The sequence below is a fragment of the Lacerta agilis genome, chromosome 7 (assembly GCF_009819535.1).
Source record: "Lacerta agilis isolate rLacAgi1 chromosome 7, rLacAgi1.pri, whole genome shotgun sequence".
NCBI lineage: Eukaryota > Metazoa > Chordata > Lepidosauria > Squamata > Lacertidae > Lacerta > Lacerta agilis.
Window position 1 is genome coordinate 7,920,549 of NC_046318.1, and position 15,510 is coordinate 7,936,058.

Sequence of the window (15,510 nt, forward strand, 5' to 3'; positions counted from 1 at the left end):
AGAAGTTGGTTTTGGACAAAGATAAGCCAAGAAAGCATTCTAAAAACATCTGATTAAACTTTTGTTGAGCAGAAACAAATAACTGCCTCCAGCGTGAAGTACTGGTTATGGCTGGACATAGGCCTAGGGAGACCCAGGTTCAAATTGCTGTGGTGCCACAAAGCCTAATGTTTGGCCTTGGGCAAGTCACTGTCCCACAGTTTAACCTGTGAAGATAAAGTAGGAGGCTATGCATAGCTCCCCAAAGAAAGGGTGTGCTTTAAAACATTTCCTTAGCTGTTTAAATGTATTTGCTGAGATTTCATGTTATGGGGAACACCCTCCCCTCAAACATTTTTAAAACAATTGATTATTTTTAAGTCTCCATAGTACTCTTCCTCCAAGGAGTACAGAAGTAAGTGCCACTGAATTTTGCTCCTTTTCAAGGAGCATGTGATGCTGTCAGTGTGGTACAGTCAAACCTTACAAATGCATGCTCTTGCTAGTTATCATGAGAAGTGGCTAAGTCCACAGAGCTGTATGGTTGATAGGCAGATACTTAAACCATAGAAATACAATTGGTAGAGAGGACTCCGCATTATGTCATTTCCCTTCCTCTCCTGGAAAGGAAGGAGCATATAATATTTCCTGTTCCTCTCCCCCTCTTCCTTTGACCAACTTTGGATGCACACAGTTAGATGCAATTTTCTTTTATCAAACGCTGCATTGACATTTTGCACCAAAAGACTTTCTAATGGAACTGGAACATGAACTATTTGATTAAATATTATTGAACTGAGACATTACATTTGAAAACTTTCAGTTTGTGAAAACTATTTAAAGATAAAGTTTGTCCTCTTGATCGGACATATACTCTTGAAAATTGCATCGTTATATACATTGTATGGTTGTATGTTTCTTTTTTATGTTTACTGTTGAGTTGTGAATAGGGATTATTCTCATTGTTGAATGGTTATTGTTGGCCTGAGTTCTTTATTTGCTAATTGTGTGTATACTAACAACAACTTTGGATGCAGACATGCCTCTACTCGCTGCAGTTTTAGGCATATGTCTGAAGCTGGTTAAACTGTAAATATAAGTATTTTGCCTGCATACTTTTTTTCCGGCTACTGTTGCTGTGAACTAATGAATGATTATAAAGTAAGTAAATCTTATCTTTAAACTTGCTTTACTAGCTGTTGCCTGATTCTTTATTAAGCAGGGTAAGAAGGGACAGCCAGAACAAGGTTTTAAAGCCTAATTCCTATGCTTTTGTTGCCAAGGGTGGAATTTTGAAACTCTTCAACCCGCATATGAGATAAATTATCCATTAAAACCCATCCCACAGTCAGATCACTGGTCTACTTGGCACAGAGATGTCTGATTCAACTGGCAGTAGTTCATGCTTTCAGGCAGATGCCTTTCGCAACCCTGTTAAACAAGATCCTTTTAACTGAAGATCCTGGAGACTGAAACTTGGGATCTTATGGATGCAAATTGTGTGCTGTGCTACTGAACTATGGAAAACTGTATCACAACATGTCTCAGATGGAGGTAAACAGAAGGCTCATCCATACTTCCATTTGCCATGCTGCTTTCCCTCAGGAAAACCTGTGGTTTGGTGCTAAATCGGAACAAATCGCAATCAGGTTCCCCATGGATTGACGTTTGTTCTGGTTTAGTGATGGTGGGTTTTCCTGGAAAAGTGGTGGGGCAAAGGTAAAACCGCTTGGCCCTGTGATTTCTGGGCACAGGAGAAGCAGAAGTGTGGACAAGCCCCAGTCTTGTGTTTTGCAATGTTTGCTATAAACAAGGAGAGGCACCCAGTGCATGACATTGGTGAAGCACATTATTGCGCCCTTGCGCCTTAGCTGCTGATGCAGCATTCCCACAACAAAAGGAATGGTTACGGCTTTGCAACACCTGGCTTCTTGCACCACATTTAGACTTGAAGAAAAGAAACTCGCAGTCACCTTGGATTCGTACAATTTCGCTCTCGGTGAGATATGCCTCCTCCGCAGGTTCTGGAGCACGGCGACCACCGGGACCACTCTGACCACTGTCCGTGGGTTGGCTTGGGCCCTTCATCGCCATACTTGACACACTGCCCTCCGCGGCACCACTGCAACATATAACGTGTTTGTGGTTGTTTGCTCATTGCTCTATACTTTCAAGTGCAAACGATTTTGCATCAGGAGTTTGCAACACTGCATGTCTCACTAACAAAGAAGCAACCTCACTTATATCATCTATCCCACCCAACCACAGAGTTTTAAACTTTGTTTAACACTTACTGACTTCTCGAGACTGCTTTTTAGAAGCTCCCTTCTGCTTCAGTTATGGACTGAGGGATCCTGACTGTCTGAACTGGAGGGAAGGGGCTAGTACTGAATGGAGTTCCCACCCTGTTTGTAGACAAAAGCTCCACCGGGGGTGGAAAGGGAGCATTTGCCAGAGAGGCTCCTGCTACACTGAGCTAAACTCTACAAGCATAGATCTACCCCCAGCAGTGTGCTGAGTGCATGTAGGACAGCAGGATCCATGCACACCCTACCACCATTATATGTCTTCATTCATAGAAGAAGAAGAAGAAGAGGAGGAGGAGGAGGAGTTTGGATTTGATATCCCGCTTTATCACTACCCGAAGGAGTCTCAAAGCAGCTAACATTCTCCTTTCCCTTCCTCCCCCACAACAAACACACTGTGAGGTGAGTGGGGCTGAGAGACTTCAGAGAAGTGTGACTAGCCCAAGGTCACCCAGCAGCTGCATGTGGAGGAGCGAAGACACGAACCCGGTTCCCCAGATTACGAGTCTACCACTCTTAACCACTACACCACACTGGCTGGTATTCGGCAGACACACACAAGTTGGGAGGTGGAGCCTAGTGCCACAATGTGCCCCCACTTCGTGCATTAATTGAAACTACACAGGAGCCCCCCAAAGAGGACATATGTGCAAATACAAGAGACCACCAGATAGGAACACAAATCTTAGCTGATGAACCACAGCCCTGATATGCAAGATTTATACATGGGTTGTATAAATTGTGAGCGTGTCTTAGCAGTCAGAAGTCCTGCTAAGACTGAGATACAAGCTAAACCACAAGAATTTGGGTGTTTAGGTGAACTCCCTTGAAGATTTATGCTTTCCTTTGAGACACCTGGACAATGTGATAAAGTACTGTATGTCCAAGGTCATTCTGCTTTTCCAGGAGACAAAACAACCAAGTGTGTGTTCCATTGCAGTGTCTCCCAGCCTTCACTTGGGAAGTTAACACACTTTTTGGTGTTTGACGATTTTGATGAGGAAAGTAAGCAAACCACACTGCACAAAACTATTTATCCAGGATAAATACTGGAATTCGTTTTTTTATTATTTTTGCAACAAATGGGATGTATATACACCAGCAATCTGTGGGTAGGGATGGGGGTAGAAATTAGATTTAAGTTCATATTCATCAGGTGGATCTACCCAATCCACACTTTCTGAAACAACCTGAGAACTGAAACTTCGCCATCCTTTAAAAGTCACATGTCCCTGAATTTTGCAATGCAGTTCTCCAGGCAACTAATAAGCCCAAAAATCCATATACTGAGATAAAGTGTCCACAAAAAGACATTGTGTAGACAGTGTGCAAAATATATTATAATAGGGGGAATCAATTTGCAAAAATGTATAGATTAGGAAAAACTGCATATAAAGATGTGAATATTCAGAGGTATTCATGCTAAAATGCTGATGAATTTTATTGAGGGCTTTAAAAAATCAGAAGTGGATTCAGAAGTGAGAACTGGAAAAATGAGAAATGAAATTGACACCCTACCTAGGTTTTCGGGAGGTTGTGTGTGCCTGCTGCAGCTCCTTACACATCACCGTTCAGGTGATGTTTTGTAAAGAAATGCAGGCTAAGATGTGGTATTGCCACATTCAGCACTTTAGAATATCTGCCTGGTGGCCCAAGCATAAGTTCTTCTTCTCATGTGATTAGGATCAGTGGAGATACATTAGAAAGGTCCACCACCTCTGCCACATGCCTTGGAGCTCAGGCTTCCTGTTCTCCATGCATTAAAGGTAGAATTCTGCACTGAAAAGCCCACTGAACTCCTTGCATGATTTAGAACTCAGATTATGCACAGTTCTGAAGTGTGCAGTGAGCTTCCCTCATTGCATGGAGAAAAGGGATTCTGTTTTCCCTGATTTGGGAACTGTGCAACAGGGTTATTACTGACATTTTCTCTTTCTTTCTTTCTTTATTTTAAAAAAGCCAATACATGCATCCTGCCATTTTGCAATATAAAGAATTAGAAAGATCTACAAATGCATACTTGTTTTCCTTTGGTGTTCTGTGCCCTTGTTAACCACCAATCAAGCTGAATATTCAAGTTACTCCTGCTAAAGTATTTCTGGCTTCAGATCATGGTCTTAAAAAGGGGCTTTGCTGTCACTGTCTTGCTTCGTTGACATCTCTAATTTACGACCCCTTTTTAAAAAAAGCTTAGTCAGCAATGAATCAGAGTTCAAAAGGAAAGCTAAATCTTGGAAAGGGGGTGGGCTGTCTGCAGCTTTCGACTAGACCATCCTGCTCAAATTCCAGGAATAAAATAGAAGGCAACACAGTGGCTGCTGGCCTGAAAGGGCTCCAGGATTTGGGTGCCCTTGTCCCACTGCTGTTCAGGTCCTTTTGCCCAGCTGCAAGTTCCTCTGTTGAGTTCTCTGGCCTCATTCATATGTTACCTGGAGTGGTGTGGTCGCTACCATCTTTTGATTGCTCTCATGCTGCTCTTGGTAACTTCCAGTCCAGTGTGATAAGGGTGAATTGTGAGGTTTTGAATCATGCTCACAACCTGGGTGGGACACGGGTGGCGCTGTGGTTTAAACCACTGTGCCGCTTGGACTTGCCAATCGGAAGGTCGGCGGTTTGAGGCCCCACGACGGGGTGAGCTGTGTGCGGAAGCGGGCAAATGCCAGCTCCCTTGGCCTGTAAAGCAAGATGAGCGCTGCAACCCCAGAGTGGTTCGCGGCTGGATTTTACTGTCAGGGGTCCCTTTACCTTTCCCTAGCAATCTGGGCATTGCAGGCTAGGACACAACCATGGGATTCGCCACAAACCACAAGGGTAGAAGTTATCAAGAGTAATGTAGGCACAATCCTGCCTTGGCAGATAGTCATGTCTCTCCAGGAAATGCAGAAATGGGGTCTGATTATCAGTAAACTTATGATTTAGCTTCTCTACCCTAAGAGAACATCTAGCAGAGGTGCACCAGGCTATAATCTGGTTCTGGACCTAAGGCAGAAAGAAATAGAGAATTTGTGGCTCTCCAGATGTGGTTGACTCCTCAGCACTAGGCAGCATGACCAATGGCCAAGGATTATGGGAGCTGTAGTCCAGTAACATTTAGAAGGCCACAGGTTGTCCGTGATTGACCTTGGAAATCCCCAGAAGGGAAGCTGCCCTCACAAGTTGCTATCCAAGAAGATTTACTTCTCTTAAAAATAGTTCTGGTAGATCCAAACTTGGGCCTCACCTCAACTTCCTTTGGCACTGTGCTTTCTGGGAACAGACAGGAACTTTAAAGTTCCCTGTACAAGTGTTTTTGTCATTTGTCCCAGAGCCTTCACTGGGAAAACTCGCTCTTTAGTGCTGAACTGGAGCAAATGTCACAATACTGAAAACCTGTTTGCTCTGATTCGGTGGTAAAACGTGAGTTTTCCTGGAGAGAGCACCAGGAAACAAAAACAAAAATGTCTGGATGAACCCTCAATCATCCTTAGAAAATATTAATTATAAAGAATAGGAAATAAGTTATTTGTGATCATCTGTGTAGTATTATAATATAAAATAAATATAAAAATTATATTTATGCTACCCAAGTTAGGAAGAGAGCAGAGAGAATTGTAGCAGATCCTTTACATCCCGGTCATCATCTGCTTGATTTACTTCCATCTGGACGTCACTACAGGACTTCATATACAAAATCGGCCAGGCACAAGAATAGTTTATTCCCTTGTGCCATTAAATTGTTAAATTCGTAGTTGTAAAGCTTAAGGGGAGGTAAAATATGGGTGGGGTTTCTTTGCTTCTTTGTATTGTGAGAGGAACAGTGTCTGTATGTTTACATTGCAATGTAGCCGAAACAAATTCCAAGTATGTTGGAAAATGTACTTGGCCAATAATAAATTATTCCTATTCCTATTATTCATATTCCTAAAAATAATATGAGGGAAAATACCCAAGATTATTTAACATACTGCCATCACTATCTAAAAGAAGAAAGCAATAATTCTATATTAACACTGCCCAAGATAGTATGGATTTAATCCACTTAGATAGAAAGCTGGTATTGATTAGCTGTCTGACCCCAATTCTCACAATTTTTAATCATTCACTTAACTTGATTATTTCCCAACATCCCAGAATCCACTCATCAATCAGTGGTAGAACTGGAAATTTCTGTATCTTTGCCATTTCATTTGCTAAACTACTTCCACATGTGATTTCCTTAGAATATGATAAGGATAACTAAAAAAAAGTAATCCTAAAAAAACCCATTGGCAGTTGATAAAGCCACAATTTTTTTAAATTATCTGAATAGTTTGGTTCCAAAACTCCTATGCAATTGCACAATGCTAGGAGCAGCAAATCAAAGTCCAGAGAAGTTTGCCTCCAATTGCCTCTCCCTTCAGAAATACAATGAAAGCTATTTGCAATCCACAGCATGGAGGTTCCCTCACTCACCCACAAAACTAAGTTCCTGGCACGTGAAATCAAGAATACCCTTCCTTTCAAAGCCACAAAAGGGAATCCCCTATATCGACAAGCCAGTCTGCTACATTCCACATGGGAAGGCAAAAGAGTTTCCACCAGAAATGTTTCCACCCGGGACACTATTTGTCCCAGGGATAAATGTGGCTTTCCAGATGTTGTTGGACCATCCCTCATTATCGGCTATGCTGGCTGGGGTTGGTGGGAGCTGGAGTCCGGCAACATCTGAAGGGCCACAGGTCCCCCATCCCTGGCACAAAATGTACATGCCTGAGGTCTTTTCACACACCATCAGGCAAAGTGGGTGACACCAAGACACAACAAAGAGATAGGTCCAGGGCAGGTTGCTTCACTTCCAGACATGGCTTGCCTTTGCTCATCAGTCATAATGTGTAACTCATGCATACACCCATACAATCCTGTATGAAGATGTAGGCCTCTGACACCACAACTTTGACTCAGCCAAAATAGGAGTGAGGAATTCAGGAGATTTTGCATCAGTCAATGTTCAGTAGTGACACTGAATGTTCAGCCCAGACACTGAGGTCCAGCTCTGAGGGCCTTCTGGCGGTTTCCTCGCTGCGAGAAGTGAGGTTACAGGGAACCAGGCAGAGGGCCTTCTTGGCAGTGGCGCCTGCCCTGTGGAATGCCCTCCTATCAGATGTCAAGGAAATAAACAACTACAGTTGTACCTCCGGTTGCGGACGGGATTTGTTCCGGAAATGCGGACAGATCCTGAGATTTCCACAACCGGAGGGACCGCTTCTGCACATGCGTGTGCAGCGGCAGACCACTTCTGCGCATGCTGAAACACTTCCGGGTTTGCCGCTTTTGCAACCCAAAGTTTATGTTACCCGAGGGTAACATAAGCCGACGTGCTACTGTATCTGACTTTTAGAAGACATCTGAAGGCAACCCTGTTTAGGGAAGTTTTTAATGTTTGATGTTTTATCGTGCTTTTAATATTCTGTGGAGAGCTGCCCAGAGTGGCTGGGCAAACCCAGGCAGATGGGTGGGATATAAATAATAAAATATATTATTATTATTATTATTATTATTATTATTATTATTATTATTATTATTATGTGCTGGCCTGGTAGAGAGAGCAGGGGGAGGCAAGACATGAATGGAGCAAACGAAACCCATTGGTTTTACTCAACATGCAAAACGGCCTTTCTAAATTTCAGCAGGACTCGCACACGTAACTAACTCTGCACTCTTCATATGTAAAATATAAGATGAAGAAAGAGTGAGAAAGCTTGCTAATATAATTCTGCCGTGAATGCCTTCTGCGCAGCACATGCGCCCTGATCCAGAGATGGTAATCCATGCACGGAAGCAGGAACCTGTGCATGGATCAGAGATGGTGAGCACATTTCAGGTGCACAGCTGTATGCAGGCAATTTCCATTATGGACAATCTGTGCATTCCGGTTAGGGAAGCACAATAGAATGTTCATCCGTTTGAAAGTATTAAAGTTCTGATATATAACTTCTGTATTTGGATGAATGCACAAGCCTGCTTCTGTCTGTGAATTACCCTTACTGGACCTGGCACCGGTATTTAAAATCTTACATTTCAAAGTAACTATCCACAGTCATCTCATTAGATTTCTCTGTTATTGTTATGGATTAATCTCAGTCATGGCCCCCTTTTGCTTTGAGAATGACTTACGATTTACGGCAAGTGAAACTTTAGAAACTGAAAATAGGAGAAACAAAATCGAAAATTCTTTCTAGTAGCACCTTAGAGACCAACTGAGTTTGTTCCTGGTATGAGCTTTCGTGTGCATGCACACTTCTTCAGATACACTGAAACAGAAGTCACCAGATCCTTAAATATAGTGAGGGAGTGGGGAGGGGTATTGCTCAGAAGGGTGGTGGGAATGGGTGATCAGCTGATAGGTGTGGAAAAAATAGGAGAATGCAGTAAGGGACGCAAATGGACTGTATATAGTATACCATCTGATTTATAGGTGAAGTAATCTATTTGAGATTAATTGTCCCTGCCTGTTATTCTTGGACAAAAATAAAATAAAAACCGCACACACCACTTCTCTTGGGAGTGTCAGTCAGGATTACACCCAATTTAAGGTAAAAGCACATGTTCACTTTGATGTGAAGATATTAAATTGTGTCTGTCTGCATTCATCTTGACAAGCGCTTTGTGTATGATATCCTTAAAATCTAGTCTGGAGTCAAATGACTCAACAGTTCAGTTTGGAAAAAGAGAGTGATACGATATTTCTTCTTCTTGGAACTGGTGCTGTCCCTCCTTGGAGTCATCGCTAAAGGGATCAACTACGTTAATCTGTTTGGATTAGTGGATTATCTGGAGACCTTTCTCACCTCTTTATGGAAACATGTAAGCCACACCAAACCCATCCAAAAATGTGAAGAGGGGAGACAAAAAAAATCCCTGCATCACCAGGTTCGCATTGCTCTTCCTCTCCATAGAGGAGTGTGGCAAGAGGTGGCGGCAGTTTTGCAGCAGGGCCAAATTAAATATGGCGCCATTTGTGCAATTAGCACTGACATGAATTTACACTAAAATTAGCAACTCTATGAATAGTGGGTTGTTGTTTTTAAAGTGTTGAGGCTATGGTGAGGGAGGGAGATGACCTTCAACCCTTTGCTCCCCACTATAGACCTAGGCGGGACGCGGGTAGCACTGTGGTCTAAACCACAGAGCCTAGGGCTTGCCGATGGTTCGAATCCCTGTGACGGGGTGAGCTCCCATTGCTCGGTCCCTGCTCCTGTCAACCTAGCAGTTCGAAAACACGTCAAAGTGCAAGTAGATAAATAGGTACCGCTCCGGCGGAAAGGTAAATGGCGTTCCGTGCGCTGCTCTGGTTTCGCCAGAAGCGGCTTTGTCATGCTGGCCACATGATCCAGAAGCTGTACAAATGGGGCACCCTTCTAGTGTAAACAGCAGGGTTTAAGCCCCCTTCCCTTCTCCATCAGGGTGCCAACCTGTAGTGGGGGGGTGTGCATCTCACATTAACACTTAAAAAGCACCATGCAATTGCTAATCACTACAGAATGAATTGTGGGGGGTGGTTAATTTGGAAAGAAAAACACACCCTCAGAGTTAACAGCATGGCCACCTTGTGTTAAAGGTAAAGGGACCCCTGACCATTAGGTCCAGTCGTGTCCGACTCTGGGGTTGTGGTGCTCATCTCGCGTCACTGGCCGAGGGAGCCGGCGTACAGCTTCCGGGTCATGTGGCCAGCATGACAAAGCCGCTTCTGGCAAACCAGAGCAGTGCACGGAAACGCCGTTTATCTTCCCGCCGGAGCGGTACCTATTTATCTACTTGCACTTTTGATGTGCTTTCGAACTGCTAGGTTGGCAGGAGCTGGGACCGAGCAACAGGAGCTCACCCCGCCACGGGGATTCGACTCGCCGACCTTCTGATCAGCAAGTCCTAGGCTCTGTGGTTTAACCCACAGTGCCACCCGCGTCCCAGTTGTGTTACTGAAATGTAAAAGTGGCCGTCACATAGTCTCTAAATGGTGTTACTAAATGAATAGCTTAGTAGATCATATTCTCAGGAGGTAGGGAGGGTAGAGAAACAATGAGGAGGCAGAAACAGTATAGAGTATGGAAGAGAGTTTTCCTTGTGGTGTGGCAGCCATCAAAATAGTGGTTGAATGGCTGAAGCTCCACCTGGGGTCAGGGGGATGGTCAAATGCCCCCCCCCCCAAGTGAACCCATGCAATTATGTGGGAGGTACCCACACTACTGCATTATCTCTAGGGCCCAGTGATGCTAATGTGCCCCCTCCCCAATAATTCTATTGGATCCTTTTCAGAGGGTAAAACATTTTCACAGTTGTGGGGGATCCTGATCAGCAGCCAATTTTTAATGGCAGCTGGGTGGCAACAACGAATATTTTAATTGGGCCTTGAAATATTAGAATTACTATTAAGTTCAAACTGGCTTTTTATATGTTGCATGGATTATGAAATGAGTAGGATTATAAAACAGCTCTGCAAGAAAAGTAAGGATACCTTTGGTTTACATATGTGAAAAACGGATAACCCTCTCCCTAAGATTAGTATTTCCACAGAGGAAATGGGGGGTTTCCTAGTAAATTGTGAATGGAAGTTTACTCATTTAATGCACTGCAACTTGTGATGAAAAGGTATCAAAGGGCCCTTTATTTTTCCAAGTTTTTTTTAAAACAGGTGTATTTTGCAACGTGTTATTGATGCAATAACAGCGCATTAGTGTTGGGTTTATACTCGACCACCCACCCACCACTCCTCTTTACTAGCTGCTATGTGATGCTTTGGCACTAGAGGGGCACTCCTGCACTTCAGCGCAGCAAAAGGAAGGCAAAATAAATAAAAATAAAATAAACCAGAGCATTTCAGATATAAAATGTTGCAGGATTTTAGCACTGACTGGAAATGAAGCGGCATGTCTGGCCTGAAACACAATACTGTTTTCTGGCACCGACGGGGCTGACAGTGGGATTGAGTAAAACCATCCCTGATACAACCACGAGCACAAATCGTTAGGAGCACACTATAAAAGGGATGCCCTGAAAGGCCCATAGAGAGAATACCCTTTACTCCAGGGATGAGGAGTCTGCGACCCTCCACCCCCCCAAGTAGCATGGCCAATGGTCAGGGATGATGGAGGTCACCTGATTTTCCATTCCTGTTCTACTCCCACAATCCCGTTCTCTTTTGCCACCACCCCCATTTCCACACCAAACCACTGCCAAACTAAAAACAAACCAAGCTCCCTTACCATGTCATATCCACACGTTGTACCTTCTGCAGCTGGCATGAATTTGGTTTCACACTTTCTGCCGATCCGATGGCACCACAACGCTTTGCAAATATCCTAAATGAGGGGAAACGGCAACAAACTGAAGTCGGTGTATAATTTCTGAATGCATCCGCTGTTGCGCCTAAAAATGGCTAAAACAGAGCGAACTCATGCTGTTGATCATGCCCAATGGTTGGTTGACTCACTATATAATTTTCAGTGGGTAACACCTCCAGGTGGAGGTACATTTGACCAAAATTAATGGGGCTTCTGTCCACATAATCTAACATCAAAATATCAATCTACTAGATGGCTAAAGTGCTGCACTGTTGTCTCAGAGACCAGGGTTCGAACCCCCACTAAACCACGAAGCTCACAAGGTGACCTTGGGATAGTCATTGTTGCTCAGCCCAACCTACTCACAGGGTTGTTTTGAGGATTATATCGGGAGGAGAAAACCATGCACATTACCATTTGAGCTCCTTAGAAGAAGAGTTTGGATTTGATATCCCGCTTTATCACTGCCCTGAGGAGTCTCAAAGCAGTAAACAATCTCCTTTCCCTTACTTCTCCACAACAAACACTCTTTGAGGTTATTACAAAAGAATTTCAGAAATAGACCGGAAAGAGAAGTTGCTGAATGGCAACTTATTACCAAACTTAAAGACAGGAGTGCCTGGCGTGCTCTGGTCCATGGGGTCACGAAGAGTCGGACATGACTAAATGACTGAACAACAACAACAACCAAACTTAAAACCTTGGAGAGACCTGGTCTGAATAGAGACATTGGATTCTTATCTCATTATACATGGTAAAGCTATTTTTAGCCATCTCACCCCTTGCTTTTTCCTGCATGACCAATTGCAGTCGTTAACAGTCTTCAACAGGTTTACCACACCTTTCAGCCAATCACTCATTCCCACCACTCTTCTGAGTAATACCCCTCTCCATCCTCTCACTATATATAAGGGTCTGGAGACTTCTGTTTCAGTGTATCTGAAGAAGAGTGCATGCACACGAAAGCTCATACCATACCAGGTGCTACTGGAAGGATTTATTTTTTTTATTCTGTGAGGTTGAGAGACTTCAGAGAAGTGTGACTAGCCCAAGGTCACCCAGCAGCTGCATGTGGAGGAGCAGGGAATTGAACTCGGTTCACCACATTACATACACCACTCCACACTGGCTCTTAGAGGAAAAGGTGGCATATAAATGTAGTTACAGGTAGGTAGGCGTGTTGGTCTGCCGTAGTGGAAACAAAATTTAAAAATTCCTTCCAGCAGCACCTTAGAGACCAACTAAGTTTGTTTCATGTGCATGCACACTTCTTCAGATACACTGAAACAGAAGTCACCAGACCCTTACATATAGTGAGAGGGTGGGGAGGGGTGTTGGCTGATAGGTGTGGCAAACCTGTTGACGACTGTTAACGACTGCAATTGGTCTTACAGGAAAAAGCAAGGTGTGGGATGGCTAAAAATAGGCTTTACCATGTATAATGAGATAAGAATCCAATGTCTCTATTCCGACCGGGTCTCTCCATGGTTTTAAGTTTGGTAATAAGTTGCAATTCAGCAACTTCGCTTTCCAGTCTATTTCTGAAATTCTTTTGTAATAAGACAGCTACTTTGATGTCCTGGGAAATTGAAGTGTTCTCCTACTGGTTTCTCTGTCTTGTGATTATAAATGTAGGACATGAACAACACGGGGCAAACCAAGAAAACTCCTTGAGTTCCTCTGCCATTTGAGATCCAGCGGGTGGTTACTTGGGCGAGGACTTTTTCAGTTATGGCACTCCATAGCACAGGCACATTGTCCTGAGCCCCTTGGATTAAGGGTGGGATAAGTACGTGGTGAAACAAAACAGGTTCTTACTTTTTTGAAGTCCATCATGCACAGCTTGGCTTTCTCACCGAACTGCCACTTGCACTGCGTGGCAGCATCATACAGCTCTCCTGGTAGCTTCTCGGGATATTTGTACTCATGCACGGGCTTAGGCTGATCAGCAAGACACAAGGACTGAGAGGAGCTGCAAGAGACCCAAACAAGGTGTATTTGGATATGCCAAATGCAGTTTTAAAAGGGAACCTTGTTGCAGCTAGTCAGCTGTGAAACAAGGCAGTTCTAGGTCAGCTACGGACAAGAATGAAAGGAAATAGCAATACGGGAGTATCATATTCTGGCTGAAACGACTAGGTTTGGGCCGAGATAAAAAAAAAAGATGCAAGAGAATTGTGAGCTAGTATTTGGGCTGTTAGAGAAGCTATTCCTTAAGCTTCCTTGGCTGGTCAGCTTCCTGCTCTGACTCTTGAAGGCAAAAGGAGCAACTGCTGCCATCTTTCCATACTATTGTTTGAGCTAAGATATTCTGCTGCAGCATCTGTTCCTCAGCTGAGACCATTTACTGGAGAGGACAGCTGTGTCCTAGGGCTACTGGAAAGCACTGAAGAGACAAACAACACCCTACCAATAACAACCCTCTCCTCCTGGATGTCACCCTGATGTACAGTAATAGGGTGCAGAGGACATTGGTAGCACCTTCAAAGACATGTATTTTCACCCCAGATTTTGGGGTAAAACTTCCTTGGACTACTACTGGTGGTGGCAATAAAAGCAGATAGTTTTCATGTGTTCCTTTCCTGTATCAAAGCCAAACGTGCTTTTGCGACATCACGGGAAGTATTTTTATTTATTTATTTAAAAGCATTTCTAAACCACTTTTTATTTATTTTTATTTTTTAAAGAACAAGGTATGTAAGTGAGGAAGAATTTAGGCACGGGCAGAAACTGGAGCCCCAGGTTTCCTGTGTGCAAATGAAGTTGGCAAAAGAGAAGCCCTAGACTGGTGGTACACTCCAGCTACTGTTGGGGTTCGACTCCCATCAGCTCCAGCCAGCATGGCCAATGGTCAGGGATTAAGGGAACTGTAGTCCGGGAACATTCAGAAGGTACCATTTTGGCTACCCCTCCTTAGACCTTTGAACTGGATGTCCTGGTTCTAGACCAGCCTTTCTCAACTATCAGGGAAGTGGGGAGCAGGGCTCTGCCAGGGTAGGAGAGCCATTGCACCGAGCAGGCACAGGGGGAGACGTGCCTCTTCCGTCTCCCCACTTGCGCAGAGGGGGCAGGCGCAGGGATGGTAGGAGGGGGTTCCGCATCCCGCGGCTTTTATGCAGGGCAAAGAACCGGAAGGAGTCATTCCCGGACTCTGACGAAGGATGAGACAGACGTGAACCTTTATGCTCTGCACTGTAAATATCTGCACAATAAAGAACTGAGAAAAGAGGTGATGGAGTCTGCTTGGTTACTCATGAGAACCTTACATCAACCTTGGGTCCCCAGATGTTTTTGGGCAGTGTGGTGTAGTGGTTAAGAGCGGCAGACTCGTAACCTGGGGAACCGGGTTCGCGTCTCCGCTCCTCCACATGCAGCTGCTGGGTGACCTTGGGCTAGTCACACTTCTCTGAAGTCTCTCAGCCTCACTCACCTCACAGAGTGTTTGTTGTGGGGAAGGGAGAAAAAGGAGAATGCTAGCCGCTTTGAGACTCCTTCGGGTAAATTCTTCTTCTTCTATAACTCCCATCATCCCTAGGTAGCAGGACCAGTGGTCAGGGATGATGGGAGTTGTAGGTCAAAAACATCTGGGGACCCAAGGTTGAGAAAGGCTGTTCTAGATTAATACATGGACTACAAAACCTGGAACAGAGCTATGTTCTACTATCAGGAACTACAAATAAAACCATTCACAAATCATTCTCAAGGTTTCAAGAACACATCAAGTCTGCCAGACCTGGGTGTGTACATTGTAACTCCCCATTATAATCAGCACTCAGGTGAGCATGTTTGATATTGGGGCCAGCCCAAGACATTTTGGTGCCTGAGGCAAACCACAAAATGGTGCCCCCTGTCCCGTCCCGGCCAAGGAAAAAGCAGGAGTGAATAACAACATTAGGAACAAAGAGGGAATGGAGCTCCACATTGGGACC

At 44.1% G+C, this 15,510-nt stretch overlaps 1 protein-coding gene across 1 annotated transcript in view; it reads right to left on the reverse strand.

Annotated features, from left to right (window-relative positions):
- The window catches only part of ADAMTS16 (ADAM metallopeptidase with thrombospondin type 1 motif 16), an 83,183-nt gene that overhangs the window by 39,772 nt on the left and 27,901 nt on the right, over nt 1-15,510 (reverse strand). Inside the window, exons 10-12 of the mRNA XM_033154314.1 lie at nt 13,400-13,553; nt 11,504-11,599; nt 1,953-2,101 (exon numbers count right to left, since the gene is read on the reverse strand). Of these exons, the coding sequence (XP_033010205.1) occupies nt 1,953-2,101; nt 11,504-11,599; nt 13,400-13,553 (399 nt within the window). The remainder of the gene's footprint in view (nt 1-1,952; nt 2,102-11,503; nt 11,600-13,399; nt 13,554-15,510) is intronic.